Source organism: Geotrypetes seraphini, chromosome 3, assembly GCF_902459505.1.
Source record: "Geotrypetes seraphini chromosome 3, aGeoSer1.1, whole genome shotgun sequence".
Taxonomy (NCBI): Eukaryota; Metazoa; Chordata; class Amphibia; order Gymnophiona; family Dermophiidae; genus Geotrypetes; species Geotrypetes seraphini.
The window spans coordinates 205,119,339-205,145,814 of NC_047086.1; the positions used below are offsets into that span (position 1 = coordinate 205,119,339).

Consider the following 26,476-nt stretch of genomic DNA (forward strand, 5'->3'; position numbering starts at 1 on the left):
TGTACTTTGTGGGTTTTTTAAAAAATTTTATTGTGGGTAGATCATTTTGACTTGGTCATTTTAAAAGTAGCTCACAAACCCAAAAAGTGTGGGCACCCCTGGTCTAGAACTTAGCTGCCACCATCTACTACTAAAATTTAAGCAGAGTCATGCATTTGGGCTGCAAAACCCTAAGAGAATGCTACAGTACAAGGAGTGAAGTTCTTCTTCTTCTGAAAGAAGAGCAAGATCTTATGGTGCTATCCAATGAGCGTAAGGCAGCCAAACAAGTAGTTTAGGGGACAAAGGTATAAAGTTGCATTGGGTGCATAGGAAGATCAATGCACAGCAGGAAAAAGGAACTGCTGGAGATCCTTCTGCAGCGTACCTCAGGGCTTCCCTCTATCTCCAATATTATTCAACATATTTATGTAAGGAAGTATTTTTTTACGGAATGGGTGGTACATGTAGATGCGTGGAATAGTCTCCCGGTAGAACGATTGTGTCTGAATTCAAGAAAGTGTGAGACAGACACTTGGGATCTCTTAGGTAGAGGAGGAGATAGTGGATGCTGCGGATGGGCAGACTGGATAGGCCATTTGGCCTTTATCTGCCATCATGTTTCTATGTTTCTGAAAGGTAGTCAAGCAGTGTCTGTCTAGTAAAAAAGAACATTGATTCATGTCAATATTTTTTATTTGACCTTTATTTTTGTGTGGGTTGAATTGTTCCTTGGTGGAAAGTGGATGATAAATGCTTATAAATAAATAACCCCCTCTTTTACTAAGGCGCGCTATTCGATTTAGCACATGCTAAATGCCTTAGTAAAAGCACGCCTTAATAAAAGGACCTCTAAGTGAATAATACAGGAACATAAGAATAGCCATACTAGGACAGATTGAAGATCCATCATGCCCAGTATCCTGTTTCCAACAGTGGCCAATCCAGGTCACAAATACCTAAATACCTAGCAAGGTCCTTAAATAGTAAAACATTTTATGCTTCCTTTTTTTTTTTTTCAGGGATAAGCAGTGTTTTTCCCAAGTCCATCTTAATAGGCTTACAGAATCACATTACTTTGCAAGTAATGGAATTATCCATTCCAGTATTTACTTGCAGTGATCTGGAGCAGATACTAAGCTTGAGCTGTAAGTAAGGAGTTCCAAAGGGACTTAGCTCAGAGGAAATGTTGGAATGGCTCAAACTGGTACATCTCTGTATTTGTCCCCTTAGATTTAAATAGTATTCACCTCACTAATATCAGAATTGTTCCTAGCCTGTTTTTCTATTGCTGCAACCACTACAAAAATTTTAAAAACCCTCCAGGTGGCTCTTTCCAATTCCCCTCTGAAGTTCATTTTTTAATCATTAAAAATTGAGAGGGAACTAGCTAGGATGGCAGAAAAGTCTACTCCCTCCCCCACAATATTTGCATTTCCCTGTAACCAGAGCTGGGCTCTGACTGGGAACAGACAAACAATATCCCAGAGGGGCACACACACTCTGCTTCACTTTTAATTACATGGACTCCATGTAATTAAAAGTGAAACTGAAATGTACTTGCTGCAAACTGAGCCTCCTTTTCTATGTTTTGATGTATAGCGCTACGTATATCTAGTATAAAGTGACTATTTATTTTTTCATCAAAACGGGACATCTATTAATATTCAGTCCCGCCCCCAATCCCGACCTAGCCCCGCCCCCAATTTCTTCCATTCATTTTTCATGTACACACAATATCTTATTATTTCATAATGGTAACCATAAATTTAAAAAAAACACAAAGCACCCTATATGCAGAGAAAATGTTAATTATCATTTATATTTGGGGGGGTTTCAACGATGTCACCTCAGTAACTATAGAAAAATAGACAAATATAGTGCAAAATATAGACAGCAGATATAAAATTCTCAAAACTGACACATTATCACTAAATTGAAAATAAAAATATTTTTCCTACCTTTGCTGTCTGGTGATTTCATGAGTCTCTGGTTGCGTTTCCTTCTGACTGTGCAGCCTTTTTTTCATTTCTTTCTGCACTCAGGCCCAACAATTGTCTCTTTCTATTCCCTCCTTCCTTCCTTCCTATGTCCTTAGTGTCCCCAGCGCCTCCTTCCTATGTCCTTAGTGCCCCCAGTGCCTTCTTCCTATGTCCTTAGTGCCCCCAGATCCAGTGTCAGTTCTCCTTTGTACCTTTGTTCCCGGTCTCCCTCTCTCCCTCCTCTGTTATGATCTTGCCTCTCTCTGCTCTTCCTCAGGGGCTCTCCCCCTCTGTCTGCACCTCCCAAAGTCCTGCTTCTGCCTCCTGTCTTTCCCCTTTGGTGCAGGCCTTTATCTCTCTAGTCTTTCTTCTACTTACAACCCCCCCTTTTCTGCCATTTTCTCTCCTTCCTTCATCCCTCCTTCCTATGTCACCTCACTGCCTTCTAGCCTTTGTCCCACCCCCTCCCAAAACGTCAGCCTGCCTGTCTCCCCCAAAGTCAGCCAGTCTGCCTGCCTACCTCTCCCAGAGCCAGCCAGCCTGCCTGCCTGCCTATCTCCCCCAGAGCCTGCCTGCCTGCCTCCCCCAAAGCCAGCCTGCCTGTCTCCCCCAAAGTCAGCCAGTCGCCTGCCTACCACCCCCAGAGCCAGCCAGCCTGCCTGCCTATTTCCCCCAGAGCCTGCCTGCCTGCCTCCCCCAAAGCCAGCCTGCCTGTTTCCCCCAAAGACAGCCAGTCTGCCTGCCTGCCTCCCCCAAAGCCAGCCTGTCTGTCTCCCCCAAAGTCAGCCAGTGTGCCTGCCTACATCCCCCAGAGCCTGCCTGCCTGCCTCCCCCAAAGCCTCCCCCAAAGCCTGCCTGCCTACCTCCCCCAAAGCTAAGGTGACCATACGTCCTGTTTTGAACGGGACGGTTCGGTTTTCAGACCTCCTGTCCTGTTGTCCCCATAGACAGCTTTGGGATGCCAAAATGTCCCGTTTTCAGGGACAGTGTCCCGAAGCTGTGCTCGGGGACAATGAGACAGGCGATCACTTCCTGTCCCTCCCTGCCGCAAAAAAAAAAAAAGCCTCCCCAACTTTCCCACTGTCTGCTGCTCTTACTGCCCTGCCACTACAGCTGCTAAACCCGACAGGAAGTCTTCTTTCCGACATCAATTCTGACGTCGGAGAGGACGTTCTGGGCCAGCCAATTGCTGCCTGGCTGGCCCAGAACGTCCTCTCCGACGTCAGAATTGACGTCAGAAAGAAGACTTCCTGTCGGGTTTAGCAGGGCAGGGCAGTAAGAGCAGCAGACAGGGGGAAAGATGGGTAGGCTTTTTTTTTTTTTTTTTTTTGCGGCAGGGAGGGAAGGAGATAGGCTGGCTTTGGCCAGGGAGGGAGAGAGGTAGACAAGCAAGCAGCCTGGCTTTGGCCAAGGAGGAAGGGAGAGAGGTAGAAAGGCAGGCAGGCTGGCTTGGGGGGTGGGGGTGGGACAAAGTGTGGAAGGCAGTGAGAGGGGCATAGGAAGGAGGCACTGGGGGCACTAAAGACATGGGAAGGGGCATTAAGGACTTGGGAAGGAGGCTCTGGGGGCACTAAGGACATGGGAAGGAAGGAGGGAGGGAATAGAAAGGGACAATTGTTGGGCCTGAGTGCAGAAAGAAAGAAACAAAAGAAAGGACAGAAGGAAACACAACCAGATGTACACTGCCTTGAAGCCTGATTTGGCGGTATAACAAACTTTTAATAAACTTGAAACTTGTAGCTGACTTTTGATTTTCTAGAAAACTTTTATATATCGTTGCTGCTCTCCCCTCTTTTTTCCCTCTGCTGATCTCTATCTTCTTATATCCCTCTGTATTAGGCTTTAGATTTGTATAAAGCAGTGTCCCACAAACTTTCTCAAGTCGTAGCGCACTAAATGTAGTAGCCACAGCTTGAGGCATCCAGAAGTGCACGGATGTCGTCGTGATGATGTCACGCACATGCATGATATCATCATGTCGACATCTGTGCATGTGCGAAGGCCCTCCAGACGGGCCCTGAGACGCCAGTGGGGAATGCCAGCAGGGAAGAGGGCTGGAGAGAAGCCAGTGACCCAGTCAGAAACCCCCTTTAAATAAAGGAAATGAAGAAGAAAAGAAAAGCAGCATGCCTGACTATGTCTAGGTCACAGCTTTTTAATTTTTTCCAAATAACCCCAGCCAAACATTCCCAACAAACACCAGAAGGCCACTACCACCTCAAAATGAACCGTTCCAAACCTACCAAGCACACCCTTTTGCCACAAGAAGCACGTCCTATAGACAGTCAGCTGGCGCCAGCATCTCTCCTCCTCAGTGTGCCATGGCACACCTGAAACCTCAGGAGGTACACTAGAGGATGAGCCAGCATTAATATTTTACATGTTGTACGATGGACTTGTTCCACTTAGGAAACACAAGCTACAAATCCATGTAAAACAGAAAACCAGGACTGGCTCAGAATCTTATTGACATGGAACTGTCTGCACTGGCTCCTTTCTGTTGAGAGCACACTGGACTGTGTTTTGTCCTGTTCTCTATCAGCCAGCAGGTGAGGCTGTGAAACAATAGCTATAGCCACTACTTTGGAAATTTCAGTGTCACCTCTGAGCCCTCATAATGCAATGCCAAGAAGCAAGAGCCAAAACAGGTATCCAAATCTCATATCCTGTCACGTGGCCAGAAAGAATCCCTGTTTAAAGAAGATTAAATCTGACTTCTTGGCCACACATGCTTCTCCTTCCTTGCATAGCTCTCTGCCCCTCAGAGCCACCTAGAAGGGGAAGGCTCCCTTGTAACTGGCAAGGGATAAGAGACAGTGTATGATGGGTGCCTGATGAAAGCCAGATAAGAAGGAGTAAGGACAGAGGTCATACATGAGAACCGAACCAGAAGCAATAAAGACAATGGTAACTTCAGTGGAGAATAAATGGGAGTAACACTGTGGAACAAATTAATTGGACCACTAAGGGCGCTATCTGATATTTAGAAGTTTAAAAAAAAATACATTATTTTTAGAAGCCTTTCAATGAAAGATGAGTTGTCTAATGCTGGTTTTAGGATGATGTGTACTGTAAAGATCTTTTAAAATTATGCTTCCCTATGCTGTAATTATTCTTTTGTAATTTAAGATGTTTGTATAAGTTTGGTCTGTGTCACTTTGTGAATGTTTCTGTTGTAATGCCGCCTAGGAATAGGGGCTTCCTTCTTGTGCTGGGCAGTTTTAATGATAGCCTGGCAGAAATCTGGTGCAGGCTTCTAATAATAATATCTGCATTGTCCCACTTATACCCTTAGCTGTGTCCATTGAGTTTTCACTACAAAATAGTTGTGTTTTTATTTTTCAGCTCCTCTGAAGGAAAAGTTGGACGACTATGTGAAGAAGCTACAGATTGTGAAGGTGATGCGGCAGAGGGAGAGGAAAGGGCTAATCAACGCACGCCTGTTGGGCGCCAGTGTGGCTGTTGGCGAGGTCCTCACCTTCTTGGACGCTCACTGTAAGTGCATCTGATGATGAACTCTCTCCAGACTGCAACCTTTGTAGGTCTACAGGATGCAGTGGAGGAGTAATCTAGGGAGAGGGTAACTTTTTCATGTGGGGTATTGGAGAATTGTCAAAAAAAGAAAAACAGCGTACACGTACTTCCATTTTGAAAATTACACTAGGGAATTTCTGCCCTTACTGCCAGCAGTGGGATAAAAGATTGCATCAGGGAGCGGTTCCGGTTCTCAAAATACTGGATTCACGAAAGCGTGGAGCTTAGTATTTTGAGAACCAGGACTGCTCCTTGAAACATGTAGTAGAGGAGGCACCAACTTAGCCAATATCTTCAAAAATATGCAATATCAGGTGTACCAATTAAACCAAACAGTGCATATATCACATTCCATATATACTGTATGTTTCGCTCCATAAGATGCATCTTACCATAAGACACACCCTAGATTTAGAGGAGAAAAACAAGAAGAAAAACATTCTGAACCAAATTGTGTACTAATATATACCAGGCTCTGCACCCATCCTCCCTCACTCCCTGCCAAGCTCTGCACCCAACCCCACACTCCTTGCCAGGCTCTGCACCCTGTCCCACTGCCTTGCCCTGTAACCTGCCTCCCCCCACCCCCACCTCTGGTAATGTAGTGGTAGGCTGGGACAGTAGAGAGATACCCAGTCAAAGGCAAAACAGTGACCCAGACAGAAACCCCCTTTAAATAAAGGAAAAGAAGAAGAAAAGGAAAGCAGCATTCCTGACTATGTCTAGGTCACAGCCTTTTAATTTTTTTCAAATAACCCCAGCCAAACATTCCCAACAAACACCAGAAGGCCACTACCAACTCAAAATGAACCATTCCAAACCTACCAGGCACACCCCCCACACACTCATCCATCCAACAGACACAACATACATGCAAATCTATCCCTCCCACCCACCCCCCCGGCCAACCCCCTTGCCGGCTGCCTTTTGTGTGTGCCTTGGCCTTTAGAAAAGGGCCTGGCTTGCTGTGACCTGATAATGTACCCTGCCAGTGGTTGTGTGGCAAGCCAGATCATCATCATCCTCGTCATCAGCCGCATTGATTACCACAGGAGGGTGCGTGGGACTTGAGACATTCTTAGAGCTTTCCACCTTTATCACCCCATGCAGTTGTGTTGAGGAACTTACCAGAGCTACCAATTTATTCTGTGGTAGCGAGAGCTGGGCTGGTTTCACTTCTTCTTCTACTGGCTCAGACCTGAGGATCACATATTTACTAGGTGGCAGGAAGATTCCATCAACATAATGTCCCCTTGTGTGGTGGAAGGCTCAGTTTGCCTTCTGACATTCAGAGAGCTGGTTTTCCCAGTAGCACGGAATCTCGCTGCATTTTTTAAATCAATCTTCATGTGCCAGAACTTGCAGACCTGCTGGAAACAACGCCCTTCTTCCCATAGAGTACAAACTGGTATCGGCTGGCAAGAGTGTGCTTTCTGTGCTGCTGCCTGGGTCCGTGCCGCTTTCTGAATGGCTGCCTCAGTTCTTGTGGGATTTGCGAGAACTGAGGCAGCCATTCAGAAAGCAGCACGGGCCCAGGCAGGAGCACAGAAAGCATGTTCTTGCTGGCCGATACACCGCTGGACCACCAGGCTTAAGGGGCATTAAAAATTACTACGGGGAGGGGGGGGTTAAAAAGAGCGGAAGGGGGTATCGTCGTTGTCTTCGCTGCATAAGACATGACATTTCCACCCATTTTTGGGTGGGAAAAAAGTGCATCTTATGGAGCTTAAAATACAGTAACCTATTTTTATTTTTAGACCATCCGAGGTATACAAGGTATACTGTTCAGCATAGCATAATGCATGAACCTCACTTCTTCATTGGTCCATATGACTTTTTTTGAATTTCAAGGTGATCACCTTGAAACTTTGCAGAGGGGATTTGCCTTGAAACAGCCTGGTCAGAACAAAACATGGATTTGTGTCGGTGCTAATATCCACTCCCCCCTCCCCGATAAGTTTTCAAAAGATAAGTACTTCTGTTTGGCAGATGATTGCAAAACGTTTTGCGCTTACTGACCACTTATCTTTTGATATTATAATTCAGGGATCCCTAGCACTTTCCACACCTCTTTCTATGTATCATGATCGCCTCTTGACCCTTTTGCTATTTCTTGCCCTTCAAATAATACTACAAAACTGGAAAGACTTCACAAAACTTGACTTCAACCAATGGTGGAAATCTGTCTGTCTCCATAATAAATATGAACGCCATATAGCGGAACGCCATAATTCATCGCTTTCCTATACTAAAACATGGTCGACAATGATGGAATTTTGTGGTATAGACCTTTGACTGTATGCTTACTTGATCTCTTTGTATGCTTACTTGATCTCTCTTTTTCTTATTCCTATTACTACTCAATATGATTACTTTGGACATTCCTTCTGTTGTTCTATTTTCCGATATGCTAGCTCTCTGTTTGATTTGGCATAATTACTGTCTTAATGTTTATTGCTCGCAATGATACTGAAATTGTACTGATTTGTCACATAATATTTCTCCTCCCTCTTATATCCTCGTTCTTTACTGATAGCTGATGTATTTACGTATGACTGCTGTATCGTACTTTTGATTGTTTTCCTCTGCCCGACCCCTACTCTCATGCAATGTGGTATACTTGATGGTGTCTTTCTTTTTTGATTACTTCTGAAGTTCTCGGAAGCTTCTCGTATTTTTTTTCTGTATTGCTATTGGAACTTAAAAAAAAAAAAAAGATAAGTACTTTAATTTTGTAATATAAGTTTAAAAAGTGTGTAGTAACGTTTAAGACATTTTTAAAAAACCATTCAAAATATGGACTAATTAAGAAGTGAGGTTCATGCATTATGCTATGCTGAACAGTATACCTTGAATACCTCTGACGGTCCAAAAATTAAAAAAAAAAGTTATATATGGAATGTGGTATATGCACTGCTTGGTTTAATTGGTGCATCTGTTGAAACATGGCCATGTTGGTACAGCTTTGAGAAAATAATCACAGTTGAAAAATTTCAAATAAGTGAATTTTGGTTAGCAAAAGTGTAATTTAAGCAATTTGAATCTATCCTATACTGTATACACACACCCAATGAGAAGTGGGAACGAGTTACAAGTTGAGTACCTGAATGAAAGAGTAGCTGCAGGGGGGGGGGGTGGTGGTGGTAAGTTTTTGTTATTAAAATGTAGATATGAATATGTAGATGATGCTGCGATGTGATAAGTGATATACAAACCATATGTGCATAACTCTGTGCTCCAATCAGATGCACCATTTATATAAACATCTATTTCCACACTTAAAGCACTTTTTAAATGGTGAGCTACACTTATTAAAATGGAAAATTGGTACATCTTAGGGCTATCAGATGTCCAGATTTACCCGGACATGTCCTGTTTTTAAAGGACATGTCCGGACGGCTTTTCAAAACCCAGCACTTTGTCCAGGTTTTGAAAAGCTTTCAACTGGGAACGGCGGATGCAGTGCGGTGACACCACACCACACCTATGCATGCGCCACTCTGAACAAATCGCAGGTTGAGGGGGCAGGGCTGGGGCGGAACTGGGGGGACCTGGGGGGCATGGTCAAGGGTCTGGATTTTACATCCATAAAATCTGGTAACCCTAGTACATCCGATCTTCTCTTTCGCTATCTTTTTATTGTTTTGCTGCTTCATTTCCTTTGTGGAACCTTTTGGTGCTATTTGGATTTTGTTGTTTTAAAATTGCCCTCCACATGGTTAAGAGTGTATTGGGGGGGGGGGGGGGGGGCTGAAAACCAGAGAAGCCAGGATTCAGATATCATTTCTCTCACTTTAACTTCTCTGGCCCCAGGTACAAACCATAGATTGCAAGTTCTCTGATGGCCTGGTGCTCAAAACCAAACATGAGTGCTGTAAAATATCGTGTGAACATCGCAGGAGAAAAACTTTCCAATGCTCAAAACTAATTGCAGGCAAATTATATGCATGCTGTTAGCATTGAGTGTTAGAAAGTAAGGGGGGGGAGGAACATGCCTGGTGTGTGTGCAGAAGAGTTTTGCAAAAAGCGCATCTCTTGTTCGTATGTCCAAGCAAACCAGGAAAAGAAGCATACAACAGCACCATTCTTCTATGCCTTAAAATATAAACTTTTCAATTTTTTTTTCACTTCAAAGACATATTTAAGCGCAGAAAACTAACGCCAATGTGTGGCTTCAGTTTCGGGATTGCTCTAACTTGCACACATTCATCTCCCATCTACCAACGCTTAAGGGCTTGCAGGGTTTCCTTTTGCTTCCAAATAAAATAAAAATGGGCAGATTTTAAGGCAGAATTGTGGGAAATCCTCTTTTCAAACCCCCTAACCCCTGTTCCGAGATGACGTTATTTTTTCAGCACTAAGGCAGCCTTGCTTGGAGAACTGTTCTTTAAACATTAGGAAATGACCTCATTAACATTTGTTTGGCTACATTTGCAGGCTATATGTGCTAATTTTTGGCACGCACATTGTCTCCTACCCTTGAGCCCTCTGATCATTCTGTGCTAACTAACGCAGGCGCTAGTACAGCATTAATCACCTCTAGTGCCCCTGTTTGGTTTTGAACATTGGCCCATGAGAATGGAAAATGCCTACTTGACCTAAATTCAGATTTGAAGAAGTAAATAAGAAATAGAGCTAGAAACAAATCCATATTGCAACTTAGTGCCCGAGTTAAGTGACAAAGCTAATATCTTAAATTGTGTACCAAGTCACCCATGCTTGCTCCTTTCCCCGTACCTTTATAACTTCGGCGCGAGCGGCCACCAACTTGCTGCCCAAGCCTGCTTCAGCGCTCTCTCTGATGTCACTTCTGGGACCTGCACCTGGGAAATGACATCAGAGGTAGCGCCTAAGCCGTTGTGGGCAGTAAGTTGGAGGGAGGGGGAGAGGCGCCACTGCCCTAGGTGCCGCTCACCCTCGCTACCCCACTGGGTGGTTTTTGCATTTTATTCAACCTTCCTAAGGGGGGGTCCTAATCTTAAGGTTTCTTCAGCCTTTTTACCTCCCTTCTCTCTTTAATCATGTCCTATTAAATATTAAACTCATCCATGGAGCATTTTTGCATTAGATCTAATGGTTGCATGAAATTGATAAGAATATAAGAATTGCCGCTCCTGGGTCAGACTAGTGGTCCATCGCACCCAGCAGTCTGCTCCTGCCGTGGCCCTTAGGTCAAAGACCAGTGCCCTAATTGAGTCTAGCCTTACCACCATACGTTCTGGTTCAGCAGGAACTTGTCTAACTTTGTTTTGAATCCCTGGAGGGTGTTTTTCCCTATAACAGTCTCCGGAAGAGTGTTCCAGTTTTCTACTACTCTCTGGGTGAAGAAGAACTTCCTTACATTTGTACGGAATCTATCCCCTTTTAACTTTAGAGTGCCCTCTCTTTCTCGTTCTCTCTACTTTTGTAAGCCATCTTTCTAGAAGATCGCCGAACCTCCCAGACCTCAAGTAAAAGTAAACGATGCAACTGGTTCCTCCAATGCCAAAAGCTTGGAGATTCTTTCTGTAACCAATATTGCATAATACATTTATGTCCAATCATACATGCCTTCTGAAATAAAAGACTTGACCAAATACCCAACAAGCTGCTGCCTTACCTCCCTTGGAGAGCCCACAACAGCACTATCCCATAAAGAACTCATATAAAATAGGATGGCAGACCAGAAAGACTTAATTAAAGGGCACAGCCAAAAAGCATCAGATAATGTGCCAAGGTCCTTATCACATTTAATACAAATTGGGGAATTTACCAAACCCGCATGAAAAGCTTGAATTTGGGAAAAATAAGCCCTATGTAAAACTCTGTAAGTACATTCCCTCCAAACAGAACCCGTAATAATTTTTGGTAATCTATTAATAGCTTGACTAAAATCGAGAAGTGATATCTGAATTCCCAACTCCTCACTCCAATTTTGTAAAATTTTTTCATATGTACAAGTTGGAAGTAAATTCCACCACCACTTATGTAATAAAGATACTGAACTGATACTAATTTTATTGTAAGCTGCTTAGTTACTCTGTGACTTGTGGAATATCAAGAAATAATAAAAACTTGAAAACTCATTGGGCTAGATTCACTAAGGGCACGGATCGGATTGGATCCGAACTGTGTACGAGGGGCTGATTCATGAATCACCCTCATGCAAATGAAGGCGATCGAAATCACGCCCCCAACAGACTGAATCAAATCGCTGGCTTGCATATATTCAACAACTTTACTTTCATGATGACAAAATGACTGAACAAAAATGAATAGAACATAAGCAATGCCTCCACTGGGTCAGACCTGAGGTCCATCGTGCCCAGCAGTCCGCTCATGCGGCGGCCCAACAGGTCCAGGACCTCTATCTATCTCCCTGTATCCCTTTTTCCAGCAAGAAATTGTCCAATCCTTTCTTGAACCCCAGTACCGTACTCTGCCCTATTACGCCCTCTAGAAGTGCATTCCAGGTGTCCACCACACGTTGGGTAAAGAAAAACTTCCTAGCATTCGTTCTGAATCTGATTTCAAATATTTTTATTGAAGTTTTAGTAACAAAAACAGAGTTACATAAAGAACCAAAAAACAATGAACAAGTGAACAGAGAGGTTCAAAAGAACCATCCAGAATCCAAAGATTACAAAGTACACAATGCATGTAATATGATGTTCATAACACTGAACTACAAAAAGGAACATAAAGAAAACCTGGAGGCTCAAAAAGAACCACTGCATAACCTGAAGAGGAGAGAGGACAAAGAGAGGAAAGTTGAGAAAAAGGGAGGAGAAAGAAGTCGATCAAACAGAAGCTGAAAAAGAGATATTAGTATAAAGAATGATGGGTAAAGAATAAAGAGTACGGGGCGGACATCCCCTGCCAATCTGGAGCAATAAAGGGAATAGAAGAGAAAAAGAAGAAAAATTAGGTATAGTCGAGGTCAGGTGAAACAAGAGGGAAGACAACGGTTAAGGAGAATAGTGTTGAATAGGTTCCCAAATCTTAGAAACGCGCTGTAGTCGATTTGTAAATTCTGCAGCTTTCAGTTCATAGGAGTGAATCATAAGAACAGTATTCCACCAGAAAACAACATTAAGCAAGTCGGCAGATTTCCAATTGTGAAGGATCATTTGGATAGTTAAAGCAATCAAAATATTAAGAAGAGATTGTTGACTGGCGGAAAGAGGATCTGACACAGCTAAGGCTCTGTAAAGCAAGACTTCAAAAGAGAACCCCGAGGAGATAGGGAGAATACGTTGAATGATGCACCATATTTGTGTCCAGAAATCTTGAAGAATAGGACACGCATAAATCATATGATGAAGATCCCCTAATTCCAAAGCACAGTGCCAACACATATTGGAATCTCTAAGGCCAGCTAAATACATCTTGTGAGGTGTCCAAAAGACTTTGTACGCAAGGAAATAAAGCGACTGAGACAAGCTGGCAGACGCTGTTGGGCGAATTACTTTACTGAAATAGCGATCCCAATCCTCGTCGGATCCCCGCCAGGAGGAGTAGGATAACCAGATATCCGTGGACCTCTTAGATCTAGGGTATAAATGTGAGCAAAGTTCTTTATAGAAGAGGGACATGATATGACCAAGTTCGAGAGCTAGTCTTGAGAATGTCATGAGAGGAGAGGTTTGAGTATAGGAAAAGATGGATGGTGTACATTTAAGTAGACAGTGAGAAAGTTGAATCCAATGGTAACATTCCGTAGCAGGTAAGTCGAACCTGTCCATGAGCTGAGCAAAAAAGAGGAGCTTTCCATTATCCACGATCTGATTTAAGGTCCAGATCCCTTTGTCTGCCCAAGCCCTCCAGTAAATGGGACGATGCAAAATGAGGGACTATACCAGAGAGGAGAAACGGTCGTATTGCGTCTATCGGACCCGGAGATGAAATCAAAATGTTGAATCGCCTGGAGGGTGGCACGTATGGTGGTAGAATTACAAGGTAATGAAGAGGTAGAAAGAAAAGATAAATTAGATAATGGGATCGGGCGGACAATATGTTGTTCATCATGAAACCAGGCGGCCAGGTCATTGGAAAGGCTAGGATCCAGTGTCCAATATGAGCTGTATCGCAAAAACGAGGCAATATGATAGAGAAAAAAGTCCGGAAAGCCCATGCCCCCATTTTCCTTAGAGGATTTAAGGATTTTCAAGGAGATACGAGGGGTTTTCTTACCCCAAAGGTAAGCTGAGAGCTTCGCTTCTATACTTTTATAAAACTCCTTAGGGGCTAATCTAGGGAGCATGGAAAGGTAGTAATTGACAATCGGCGCAATAGTCATCTTAATAGCCTCAAGTCGTCCCCACCACAGCAAGGAAAGAGGGGACCACCTTTTTACCAATGCCTCAATCCTGGATGTTAAAGCAGCTAAATTAAGAGACATCATGGTGTCAGTATCATGGTGAAAAAGGTGCCAAGATATTTTAAAGAGGAACTGGCCCATCGAAACGAGATAGGACCACAATCAGCCAGTGAGGTAGAATCATTAAGAGGCATAACCTCGGATTTATCCCAGTTTATGCGATAGCCGGAACATCGCGAAAAGTCAGATACTAATTGGAGAAGAACAGGAATGGAGGAAGCTGGTTTTGCAAGGAACACCAATAGATCGTCAGCGTAAGCTAAAGTTTTGATTTGTAGAGAGCCCGCAGGGATGCCGAGTAGATGTGGGTGTTGACGGATTGCCAAGAGCAATGGTTCAAGAGCTAGGTTGAATAGGAGGGGAGATAAGGGGCAACCCTGCCGTGTGCCTCTGCGGAGAGAAATGGGGGTAGATAAAGAATCATTGATCTGTAGTCTAGAGCAAGGCTTATGGTTTAGTAATTTGATCCATTGTATAAAATCTGAGCCACATCCGAACCATTGGAGGGCCGAAAATAAATGACTCCACTCCACCATGTCAAAGGCCTTCTCGGCGTCCAAGGAGATAGCTATCATTGGTTCAGTTGAGGAATGGGCAATGTCTAGAACAGAGTGGAAAGTGCGTGCATTATCACCAATGAAACGAGCTTTCATAAAGCCTACTTGATCAGGGTGGATGAGGATGCCCAAAATCTTATCCAATCGAGAGGCTAGGACTTTAGCCAAAATCTTACAATCGGTGTTGAGTAAAGAGATAGGACGATAGTTGGCTACCTGTGTTTTATCCCTCCCTGCTTTGGGTAAAACAATAATGTGCGCTTCCGTGAAACCGCCTTGGTCATCAGGATTGGAGAAAAGATATTCAAAAAGATGTTTCAGCCAAGGGATGAGATCTGTAGAGAAAGTTTTATAGAATTCCATCGGAAGTCCATCGGGCCCTGGTGATTTATGTGAGGAGAGGGATTTTATAGCCTCAAGAATCTCGGCCTCTGCAATAGGTGCACCAAGACATAAGGCTTGAGAATGATCCAAAGAGGGATGAGAGATATTCTGGAGGAAGTCAAAACTAGAAATAGATGAGGAATCGATAGATGAAGAGTATAAAGCACTATAAAAAGTAGTGAAGAGCTGGGATATGGAGTTATCATCTGTAACAGAGGTACCGTCATCTCTCACCAAAGCAGCCACTCTGGATCTTTGTTTGTGGTTAGCCAGGTAACGAGCCATAGAATGACCAGCTTTATTGGCAGACACATAGGTACCAGTTTTGGAGATTAAGAAGTCCTGTTGAGCTCTAAGCCGAGATAACATATTATATTCAACCTTTTTCTGAACTAAATCCGGGGACATATGAGTGAGATTATTCGTGATTTGTTGGCGTTCCAATAGAGAGATATCCTTCTCCAAAGATTCCATATTAGAGTGATCCGATTTGCGCTTCCAAGCAGAAAAGCTAATTACTTCACCTCTGAGGGTCGCTTTGAAAGCTTCCCATATGGTGGTGTAAGATTCAATGGAAGAAGCATTATTAGTGAAAAAGTCCGCAATAAAGCTTTGGATTTTATCTTGGAAGGCAGAGTCCAGAAGAATGGATGTATTGAGCCGCCAAATTCGATTAGGACGTGTGTGTTGTAATTCCACATGCAACCCGACGGGGGCGTGGTCCGAAAGAATAATAGGATGAATAATAGCCGCTCGGATCGTAGGGAGGAGAGATTTAGAAATAAGAAAGAAGTCAAGCCTAGAGTGTGAGCGATGAGGGGCCGAATAAAACGTGAAGGATCGTTCACATGGATGGAGTAATCTCCACGGATCGCAAAGGCCAAGGTCTTGAATAACATTATAAAGTTCAGATCGCATTTTAGAGGGACGGAACTGTGAGTGAGAATGCCTATCTAGATTAGAATCCAATGGGAGATTAAAGTCTCCGCCAAGTATTAAAGGATAATCGGCTACATCTAGTAATACGTCTCTCAGGGAATCCATGAAGGAAGGCAAGTCAATGTTTGGAGCATAAATATTGACGACGGAGAAAGAGAAGTCACCAATCTGAGCTGAGATTGCAATCCATCTACCTTCAGAGTCCGACAATTGGTGTAGTACGCGAGCTTGTAACGAAGTTTTCAAAAGAATGGACACTCCTCTCTTTTTATGAAAAGCAGGGGAAAATACATGCATAGCATATCCAGGAATACGAAGCTTGGAGCAGTCTATGGGATTCAGATGAGTCTCCTGTAATAAGAGAATATCATAATCTTTCACTATAAGATAGTCTATAATTTTCTTACATTTGAGAGGTTGGTTAATACCGTTGACGTTCCATGATACAAGTTTAAGAGAAGACATACAAGTAGAGAAAAAAGTCGAAGTCAAAAGGGATGTGACAGGGAATGTCCGTCCCGCACAATAGTAAATTAGACATGAAGAAGGGGAAAGAATCACGTATATGAAAAAAGATAAGAAGTCCTCTCCAGGACAGCAATAAGAGGGGAGAAAGCACCAGTTTGATGAACGAGTGGAGCGGAAGTCACAATGACCACCCTAAGCTGAGAGTTGCATGTTCTCTTTTGATACCAACAATGGTAAATGTATCGCCCAAGTCTGGTAACGATATAGTATGAACCTTTATGGGTCAAGTCAATAAATGTCAACATAAACTGAGCATTTTGCAAAATTCAATATATAAAACATGAGATAAATGTATAGAATATATGAGAAAAAATAAAGTAGGAAAGGTAATGAAAAGAAAAGAAACATTTTGGTTCAAATACCACCAATGGTAAATGCCCTTTGTATACCTTGTTCAGAAAGTTAAAAGGAACATCATTTGGAGGGTAAGTATGAAACCATGGGAGCGAGCAATAATGTATATTGAACAACTTGAGAAAACCAAGCAGCAAAACAGAAGAAATATGCCATATTGATATGTGCATTTACACTGGGTCAAGGAGCAAATGCAGCACAAGGCTGATTGATGTTAATACATAAAGTGTTCAGGAGGTATGTCTGAATCAGAAGGATATCTGAGGAAGACAGACTCCTGGGTATGTAGAACCAACTACCCTGAGCTTACCTAAAGCACTGAAGGGAGAAGTGGAACAGAGATGTAATATAAATTAATTATTAAATGAAACAAATTAAAATACTCTTATGGGTTGAGATGATAGTGGATTGCATGTCAGGTATTAGAAATAATCATGGAAACACTACTAGTATATGAGCTTGTAAGAAAACATGAGTTCATCTGTCAGTTGATAAGTTGGAGCTGCACATAGGAAGGATAAGTATCAGAAGAGCTAGTCTAAAGGTGATTTAAAATTAATCAGGGGGGTATCGCAATATATAGTGGATAACAAGAATTGGTCACTGAAAAAATATAAAATGATTTGGCAATGATTCATTGATTAGAATAAATAAAAGAGGGTTATTAAAAGTTCATCAACAAGGGGAGTAAGATAATATATAAACCAGTATAAAAAATATGAGTTCATCTGTCAGTTAATGAAGTAAAGCTGTACATGGGAGAGATAGTTATCATAAAGACAAAGCTAAAAATGATTTAATATTCATCAGGAAGATATCATAATATATAATGGGTAATAAGAATTAGCCGGTAAAAAATTATAAAACAATTTAGCAATAGTTCATAGTCAAAGCTAAATAAGAAAGGGTTATAAGGAGTTCATCTACGAGGGGAATGGAAGAGAAAGCATGAGTAATGTGCAAATTGGTAAGAAAATATGAGTTTATCCGTCAGGTGAGAAAATAGAGCCGTACCTAAAATGGATAGTTATCATTAAAAAAAAAAAAAAAGCTAAAAATGGATTGAAATTCATCAAGGGAGTGTCATAAGTTATGAAGGACAATAAAAATTAGCCAACAAAACAATTTAGCAATAATTCATAAACTGTAGTAGATAAAAGAGAGAAAAAAAGGGGATTATAAGGAGTTCATCTGGTAGTAGAATAAAAGGAAGAGCATAAATAATTTATAAGCTAAAGAGAAAATATGAGGTCATCCATCAGTTAATAAAGCAGAGCTATACATAGAAGGGATAGCTGTCATAAGGGTAAAGCTAAAAAAGGTTTAAAAATCATCAGGAGGGTATCATATTCATAATGGACACAGTAAGATATCACATGTTATAATGGGTAATAAAAATTGGACACTAAGAGAGTATAAAATGTGTTAGTAATGATTCACAGATTGGGAAAAATAAAAGAAGACTATTAAGAGTTCATCACAAAGAGGAGTAGAATAATATATAAATTAGTATAAAAATGTGAATTCATCTGTCAGATAATAAAGTAGATCTGTACATAGGAGAGTTAGCTATCATAAAGGCAAAGCCAAAAATGGTTCAAAATTAATCAGGGGGATATCACAATATATAATGAATAATAAGAATTGGCCAGTGAAAATAATAAAACAATTAAGCAATAAATCATAGACTGAGATAAATAAAAAGGGTTATAAAGAGTTCATCTGCAAAGGGAATAGGAGAAAAAACATAAATAATATTTAAAGTAGTAATAAAATATGAGTTCATCCATCAATTAATAAAGTAAATCTGTACATAGGGAAGGTAATTACCATAAGAGCGAAACAAGAAATAAATTTGAAGAACATTAGGGGTGAAATACAGATAATAATATGTAAGAGAGATTAGACAGAGATAAATAAATAAAGTGACTGAGAAGCAGGAGAAGAGAGATGGAAACATATAAATTCATATAGCAGGCGGTGAATCAATACGTGCAGGTAATGTTACTAAAAATCCATGACAGTTAATTCAAATCACCCAAAGGACAGAATACTAGGAAAGAGAGAGACTAGGAAATGTTGAACAAGGATAAAGTACATGAGGAGAGGCATCGCAGAAAAAGGAGGAACATAAAAGATTACCATGACATTGATCAGCAGACTGGAAAGTATGTAAAGTGCAGGAAAAACTAGAGAAGGCAAATACAGCAGCCATTGAGTAGAGATTCAGCGGGTTTGAATAGACAGAGGGTGAGATGGAAAATCAGCCTACAGCACGTTAGAGCAGTTCTGTGAGAGAAAGAACACGTGTGGAAATGGCGGAGAAAGCACATGGACAAACAGATATAAAATACAGGAGCAGTATAAGTGGGGTTGTGGAGAGCGAAGGAGGAGAACAAAACTAGAACGAGAGGGGTAAAAGCTCCGGGTAAAGAAAATAAAAATCATCATTGTAGGAGGGGTGAGGAAGAGATCTTTAAAAGAAGAAAAAGCCCGGAGAAATAAAACACAAAATGGCGGGTGGTAAACGTGCGAGTTAAAAGATTAAAGGAGTATAGTCATAAATAGCATCAAGAGGGGAGCATAAGGGGGAAGGTTTGGAGAGCTGGCAAGTAAAATAAAATTAATAACAACAGGTCAGAGTATGAGAGAATAAAAGTCCATGAAGTTGCAGGCAGCTTGGAGGAGAGTTCAGTGCAGGGAACCAGGAAGCCCACGGCGGGAAAAAGCAGAAGGATTGTACCGCCAAGTCCAGTGAAGAGAGCCATTGGTAGAATAGTCAGAAAGCAATATTAAGTCAATGTCGAAGGCAAGTTAAAAGGAAAAAAAGATAAATCTTCCCATAATCTTGAAGGTAGTTCTGCGAGAAGGTCGCTGCAGGGAGCCAGGCACCACGTGGAGGTAGCTCACATAAGGGATACAGCACCAAGTCCAGTGTAGCGAGCAGCAGGCAAGGCAGTTAGAAAGCGATTACGCCATCTTCGTTTGTTGAAGCCACGCTCGAAGAACCTCTGGATCACTGTAGTTGTCTGTTTTGTTGCGATAGGTTACCCGGAATCTAGCAGGATAGAAGAGTCCGTATTGCGCGCCAAGGTCTCTCAGGTCCTGCCGCATGGAAAGGAAGGACTTCCTTCTCGCAGCGGTGGCAGGAGCCAGGTCGAGCACAATTATTATTTTACGTCCCTGGTGGAGCATGGACGCCTTCCCCTTCGCGGCATTAAGGATTTGTAGTGCATGCTGGAATCGGAGCACCTTGACGACCAGCGGACGTGGACGCTTGTTTCCAGGCTGCAGGGTGGAAGGGGAGCGATGAGCGCGCTCGAGCTCTAAAATCGGGGCAAAATCGATGTCCAGGAACTTCGGGAGCCATGAAGTCAGGAAGGCAAGTGTGTCATTACCCTCGGCCCCTTCCGGCATTCCAAGGATTCGTAAGTTAGATCTTCGGCTACGATTAGCCATATCTTCGAGGTCAGTGGTTAATTTAGAAATGGCCGCCGAGTTAGCGCTTATTGTCGGGAGATCTTTTTCCACAGCAGTGACTCGATCAGAAAGTGAGTCAAAACGCTGTTGAGATGCAGCCATCTGTATATGGATTAATTCTAATTCCCCTCGCATATCTTGTGATATTTCCATGTGCGATTTCATTAGAGATTTAATATTTTGCAATTCAGTTAGGATCGGGTCAATCTCCTCCATGAGGTCTGCAGCCGAGCCAGGCTTCTCAGGAGAAGGGGGAGCCGACTTGAGACGTTTGCTTGCTGGAAGAGTGTCGGCTTTAGATTTTTTGCTCGCCATGATATGTTAGGAGTTAGAATAACTACTGATAAGGCTTCAGTTAGGGAAAAAAAAAAAAAAAAAAAGCAAAAGGAACAGGCAGATTCTGAAAGATTAGCTTAGAAAAGGGTGGGAGCAAGCAGCTCACGCGACCATCTCGTTCGAGTCCAAACCGGAAGACCACATTCGTTCTGAATCTGTCCCCTTTCAACTTTTCCGAATGCCCTCTTATTCTCTTATTTTTCAAAAGTTTGAAGAATCTGTTCCTCTCTACTCTCTATATGCCCTTCATGATCTTGTAAGTCTCTATCATATCCCCTCTAAGTCTCCTCTTCTCCAGGGAAAAGCATCCCAGTTTCTCCAGTCTCTCAGCATATGAAAGGTTTTCCATACCTTATATCAGACATGTCGCTCTCCTCTGAACCCTCTCGAGTAACGCCATATCCTTCTTAAGGTACGACAACCAATATTGGACACAATACTCCAGATTGTGGTGTTGCCGATGCCGGCCTATATGCTTGGCTCCGGTCAGCGCCCAGAATAGCCTGCGTCTTACGTGCTTCCAGAAGAGGCTGGAAGTCCTGCTGGTTTCTCAGTCAATAAAGAAGCAGAAAATGGTCAGTAACAATAAAGTTCAAAATATAATGGAGTCTCTATTTATTGAATTCACAGACCCTTAACAGGGTTTAGTTCATTCCTTTCATGAACAAAAGAAAACATGAAATAATATCTGGGCTGTAAAACCATAAGCCCACACCTTCCTTGCAGGTATTTAACAGGTGAGTAATTCCAAAGCCTGCAATAGTCCAGACTTAATAAGTCTGCCTTTATCAAGCAGGGCTGGAATACAACAATTGTACTTTTCTCTGTGCAATGAAAGACTTGCCATCAGGCCTGGATTGAAGCAGGCCTGTCCCAACCAACTCTTGAGTAGTTGGTGGGGGAGGGGAGTAGCTGAATCCACTATTTTATAGCTTGCCAAAAAACTGGCCCCACAATCCCACCCAAGGATCTTGCATGGATTCTCCCCACTTTAACTCCCTATACAAAGTCCAAATTGCAGTTTCACTCAATCCTCAAAAGGCAAAACACCAACAAAAACTTCCAAGCAAAATAAACCTGGTTTAAACAACTCCCAGGTTTTAGGCACCTTGCAGTAAGAGCCCAGCACTGCTCACTGGCTCCAAACAAATGCAATCGGATTTCAAGATCCCAAAAGTTCACAAACTAAGCACAGCAAAAAGTTAAAGGTATTGCACTTAGCTTTCATCCATTGCAGGTGCTTCTGAATCCATGGCAGTGTCCATAAATTCCATGGCCTCTGGGTTGGCTGGCTGACTGGCTTCAGAGACAGGGGTAACATCTGCCATCTCCACATCCTGATTCTGAGAGGGTTCAGGAGCCCAATCCCTTGAGCCTCCTTCCTGGGCTGCCCCAGGACAGACTGATTTGTTTCTCCTGAGCTGAGCCTCTAAAGCCCTAAGCTGGACACGCCCTAACCTACAGGGGGGAGGGACGATCTGTAGCTTCTGCTGGGCTTTCTGATTAGCCCTAATTGGGCTCAGCAGTTGTGCCTTGGCTGTGCTGTGAGCCTGCCTCTTAGGCTGTTCTTTTATCAAAGGCACTTCCTGCTGCACCGGGCTATTCCCACTCTCATCTTTCCCTCCCCAGTCCTCTTGATGTAGGGCACCCTTGCCAATGACTGAGCTCTGGGAACTGTTTGTAGGAGGGCTGCTGTACTGGTCTGCTCTCCTAACAGTCAGGGGTTTTTGTCCCTTCTCTGGCACAAACCTCACTCTGGTGCCGGGTTTGTGACAAGATGCAGACGCACAATCGCCCGATACAACGGCAGGATAACTTCTTTCGTTCTGGTAGTAATACCCTTCTTGATTATACCTAGAAGCAGTTGGCTTCATTGTCATGTCCACCATTACCCCCAAGTCCCTTTCTCGGCTACTCTCCTTCAATAACATCCCTCCCATCTTATAGCTGTACCTCAGATTTCTGCTTCCCACATGTAGTACTTTACATTTCTCAACGTTGAACTTCATCTGCTATCTCGTCGCCCTTGCCCCTAGTTTGTTCATGTTCCTTTGCAATTCTTTGCAGTCCTCTTTAGTCTGAGCTCCATTAAATAGTTTTGTGTCTTCCGCAAATTTTATTATCTCATACTTCGTCCCTGATTCTAGATCATTTATAAATATATTAAATAGCAGCGGCCCAAGCACCGAGCCCTGCGGGACACCACTCGTGACCCTCCTCCAGTCCGAGTAATGGCCCTTCACTCCTACCCGCCAACCAGTTTCCAATCCATCTATGTACGTCTCCTTCCACCACATGATTCTTCAGTTTCCAGAGTAGGCGTTCATGGGGCACCTTGTCAAAGGCTTTTTGGAAATCTATTGTGGCGCAGCCGGCACCCGTGGATAAGTTGGGCTCCAGCTAGCGCACAAGATAGCTCACCTCCGACGTGCTTCCATAAAGCTGGAAGTCCTGCTGGTCTCAAAGTTCAAATAAAGTGAAAACAGGATTCCAAAAGAGTTAATTCCCAAAATAATTCCAACCTTGGTTTATTGGTAAATGACTCTGAAACAGTCTTCTTTACAATATTAAACAAAAAAAGGAATAACTGGAACCAAAAAATGAGCTGAGAAAGATATCTCACAGCTCCCACCTTTATGCAGGTAAGTAAAAGTAAATTAACTTCCAAGTTCTGCCTTTGAAAATAGGCAGCTAACATAAGTCCACTGCTTTTCCAGTGCCTAAGCAGTGTGGTGTCCAAGCCCAGGTTATAACAGGCTTGGCCCCAGCCAACTTGAAAGAAGCTGGTGGGGGGAGGGGAGTAGCCGAATCCACAAATTATTTCTGCTAGAACAGAATGCCACTAATGGCCCCGCAATCCCTACCAAGGATGACCAGTGGATTCTTCCCCCAAACTACTTCCTCACTCCACACAGTGTTCAAACAAAAACACAAAATATAAACTTTAGCAGTGCAGTTCAAATCAGCTTAAAAAAAACAACGTTTTTCTTCCAGGCTTCACAGAAAGAAAAGTCCAGCACTACTCTCATTCAAAATGCACACAGCTGCTGAGAAGCAGTGCAAACAATTGCTATACTGAGCATGAAGAGCAAACACCACTTTCAAACAAGTAACTTAATTATCCTCCATAGGCATACCTTCAGGAAAGTAAGCAGTTTCCTGGCAATCCATGGGTTCTACTGCTGCTGTCTGGTTAGCCACAGGGTCAGTGTCAAAACCCACCATCTCTATATCAGTAGAGGGGTGAGGGTCAGGAGCCCCGTCCTGAACACCTCCTTCCTGAGCTGGCTCAGGGTAGACTGCCTGTCTTCTCCTGAGAGCAGCCTCTAATACATTGAGCCGGGCACGCCCAGTTCTCTATATATGATGCCTATGGGGTCTCCTCTGTCCATCCGTTTGTTAATTCCTTCGAAGAAGTGCAATAAGTTCGTTAGGCACGATCTCCCCTTGCAGAAACCATGTTGGCTGGTTATCAGAAGTTTGTTTCTTTCAAAATGTTCATCAATGTTGTCTTTTATCAGTGCTTCCACCATTTTCCCTGGAAAGGAGGTCAGACTCATTGGTCTGTAGTTTCCCGGGTCACCTCTTGATCCCTTTTTAAAGATGGGCGTAACATTGGCTATCTTCCAATCCTCTGGAATCACACCTGTTTTCAGTGATAGATTGCAAATTTGCTGCAGTAGTTCCGCTATCTCCTCCTTTAGTTCTTTCAGAACCCTTGGATGGATTCCGTCCGGACCCGGGGATTTGTCAGTTTTTAATTTTTCTAGCTGCCTGAGTACGTCTTCAAGACTCACTTCCATGGATTTTAATTTTTCTGCTTGATCTCCATTGAAGATTTGCTTGGGTTCCGGTATGTTGGATGTGTCTTCATTTGTAAATACAGATGAAAAGAACACGTTAAGTTTTTCTGCTACTTCTTTCTCCTCCTTCACCACTCCCTTCCTGTCTCCGTCGTCCAGCGGTCCCATCTCCTCCCTAGCCGGCTGCTTCCCTTTAACATATCTAAAGAACGGTTTGAAATTTCGTGCTTCCATGGCTAGCCTCTCTTCATACTCTCTTTTGGCTTTTCGAACCACACGGTGACATTCTTTTTGATACTTCCTGTGCTCTTTCCAGTTCCCCTCAGTTTTGTCCTTTTTCCATTTCTTGAATGAATTTTTCTTATTTCCTATCGCTTCCTTCACTATTTTAGTTATCCACGCTGGGTCTTTTATTCGACTCTTTTTGCACCCCTTTCTGAATCTGGGGATATACAGATTTTGCGCCTCGCTCACCGTGTCCTTGAAAAAAGACCAGGCATGTTCTACTGTTTGCCATTTCTTGGAAGTGTTCCTAAGTTTCTTCCTTACCATTTCCCTCATTGCTTCGTAGTTTCCTTTCCTGAAGTTGAAAGTTGTCGCTATGGTTCTCTTTCCTATTAAGCTGTACATTAGAATAGTAGGCTAAGCTTCAGTGCACAGTGTTCTGACAGAAATGCACTAACCTAATGCATGCAGATACCATGGTGGCATAAAAAAAATAAATTGTGAGCTGACAGACCCCCCTCCCCCCAGCACACTAGTCCACATGAATTAATTCTAATGAGGAAGAAAATCTAAGTTTTAGCCACTTGTTTTCTTGGGTTTTGAAATTCTCTCTTCTCCACAGGTGAGTGTTTTTATGGCTGGTTGGAGCCACTCTTGAGGAGAATCGCAGAGAACCCCACAGTTGTGGTTTGCCCAGAGCTCACCAATATCGATCTGAATAACTTTGAGTTTAACAGACCGAACAAGTTTGGGATGCAGTACATCCGGGGCAGCTTTGACTGGACTTTGTCCTTTATCTGGGAGGAGGTCCCAGTTCATGATATTCTGAAGCGGAAGGATGAGACATACCCTTTCAAGTGAGTACAACTCCTATAGCAGCAAGGCAGGCCACAGAGAAGATGTTTTGATCACTTGTGTGTATAGTTACTCTGTGATATTTTTCTTTTCCTATCTTCTGAGTTTACTTGATTGTATTGTATTTTACTTTTTAGTTAAGAATAATATCAGGAATGGACTGACAAAGATCTGGGCACTTAACAACCTATCAAAACTGATTAAACTAGATGGAACTTATGGGAGAGTGGGCCCCCACGCACTGCCCTATTGTCTCAATGGTCAGTCTACCCCTGATACATTGATATAGATGGATAGATAAACAGTGGTAGCAGTTACAGTGTTGTGCATCAGTGTTTCCCAAGTTGGTCCTTCAGTACCCCCTTGCCAATCAGATTTTCAGGATATCCACAGTGAATATACATGAAAGAGATTTGCATATAATGAAGGCAATATATGCAGATCAATTTCATGTATATTCATTGTGGATAGTCTGAAAACCTGACTGGCAAGGGGTACTGCAGGATCAACAAAGTCATGTGTGCATGACTTTGAGGTGCCCACAGTGGGTCTATTCAAGAGAGCATAGGAGCAGAGTCAAAATAAATTTATTGGGGTAAATTTAATGGCTGTTTATTTGTGGAAAAAGGCTTATTGTAGAATGCAGGTAAAAGTATGCATGTAATGAAATTAAGCATATACTTTTTTTTTTTAAGTCAATGTTTATTTATTGAAAGTTTTGTAGGCAACAAAGCAAATGTATAATAACAAGTACAAGTCATGTGAGAGATAGGCATAATAACAAGCTGAATAAACCGATATAACAATCAGAACTGAAGCCCTGTAGGCAATCAAACATATGAACAAGGATCAATCACATGAGTAAACCTTTATCTATAATAGAAAAAGTATAAAGAGGGAAGAAAAGAACTAAAGAAATAAGTATAGGTAAATAAGGATGAGGGCTACTAATAAAACATAAATAGATAACTAAGAATCAGAGCCTTGGAGGTATAGTTTGAGGGATTTCCATTTTGAGAGAAATTGTGGGAATCTGTCTCCCTTTTTAGCTAAATATGCTTCATATCTATAAGTCAAACAGACAAGATTCCACCATTGTGTAACGGATATTTTAGAAAGGTCTTTCCAGGAATTAAGAAGAAGTTTCAAAGCTAAAGAGAT

At 42.5% G+C, this 26,476-nt stretch overlaps 1 protein-coding gene across 3 annotated transcripts in view; it reads left to right on the forward strand.

Moving 5' to 3' along the window:
• The window catches only part of GALNT6 (polypeptide N-acetylgalactosaminyltransferase 6), a 195,452-nt gene that overhangs the window by 92,507 nt on the left and 76,469 nt on the right, over positions 1-26,476 (forward strand). For all 3 annotated transcript variants that reach the window (XM_033937281.1, XM_033937282.1, XM_033937283.1), the window contains exons 4-5: positions 5,307-5,456; positions 25,083-25,317. In XM_033937281.1, the coding sequence (XP_033793172.1) occupies positions 5,307-5,456; positions 25,083-25,317 (385 nt within the window). The remainder of the gene's footprint in view (positions 1-5,306; positions 5,457-25,082; positions 25,318-26,476) is intronic.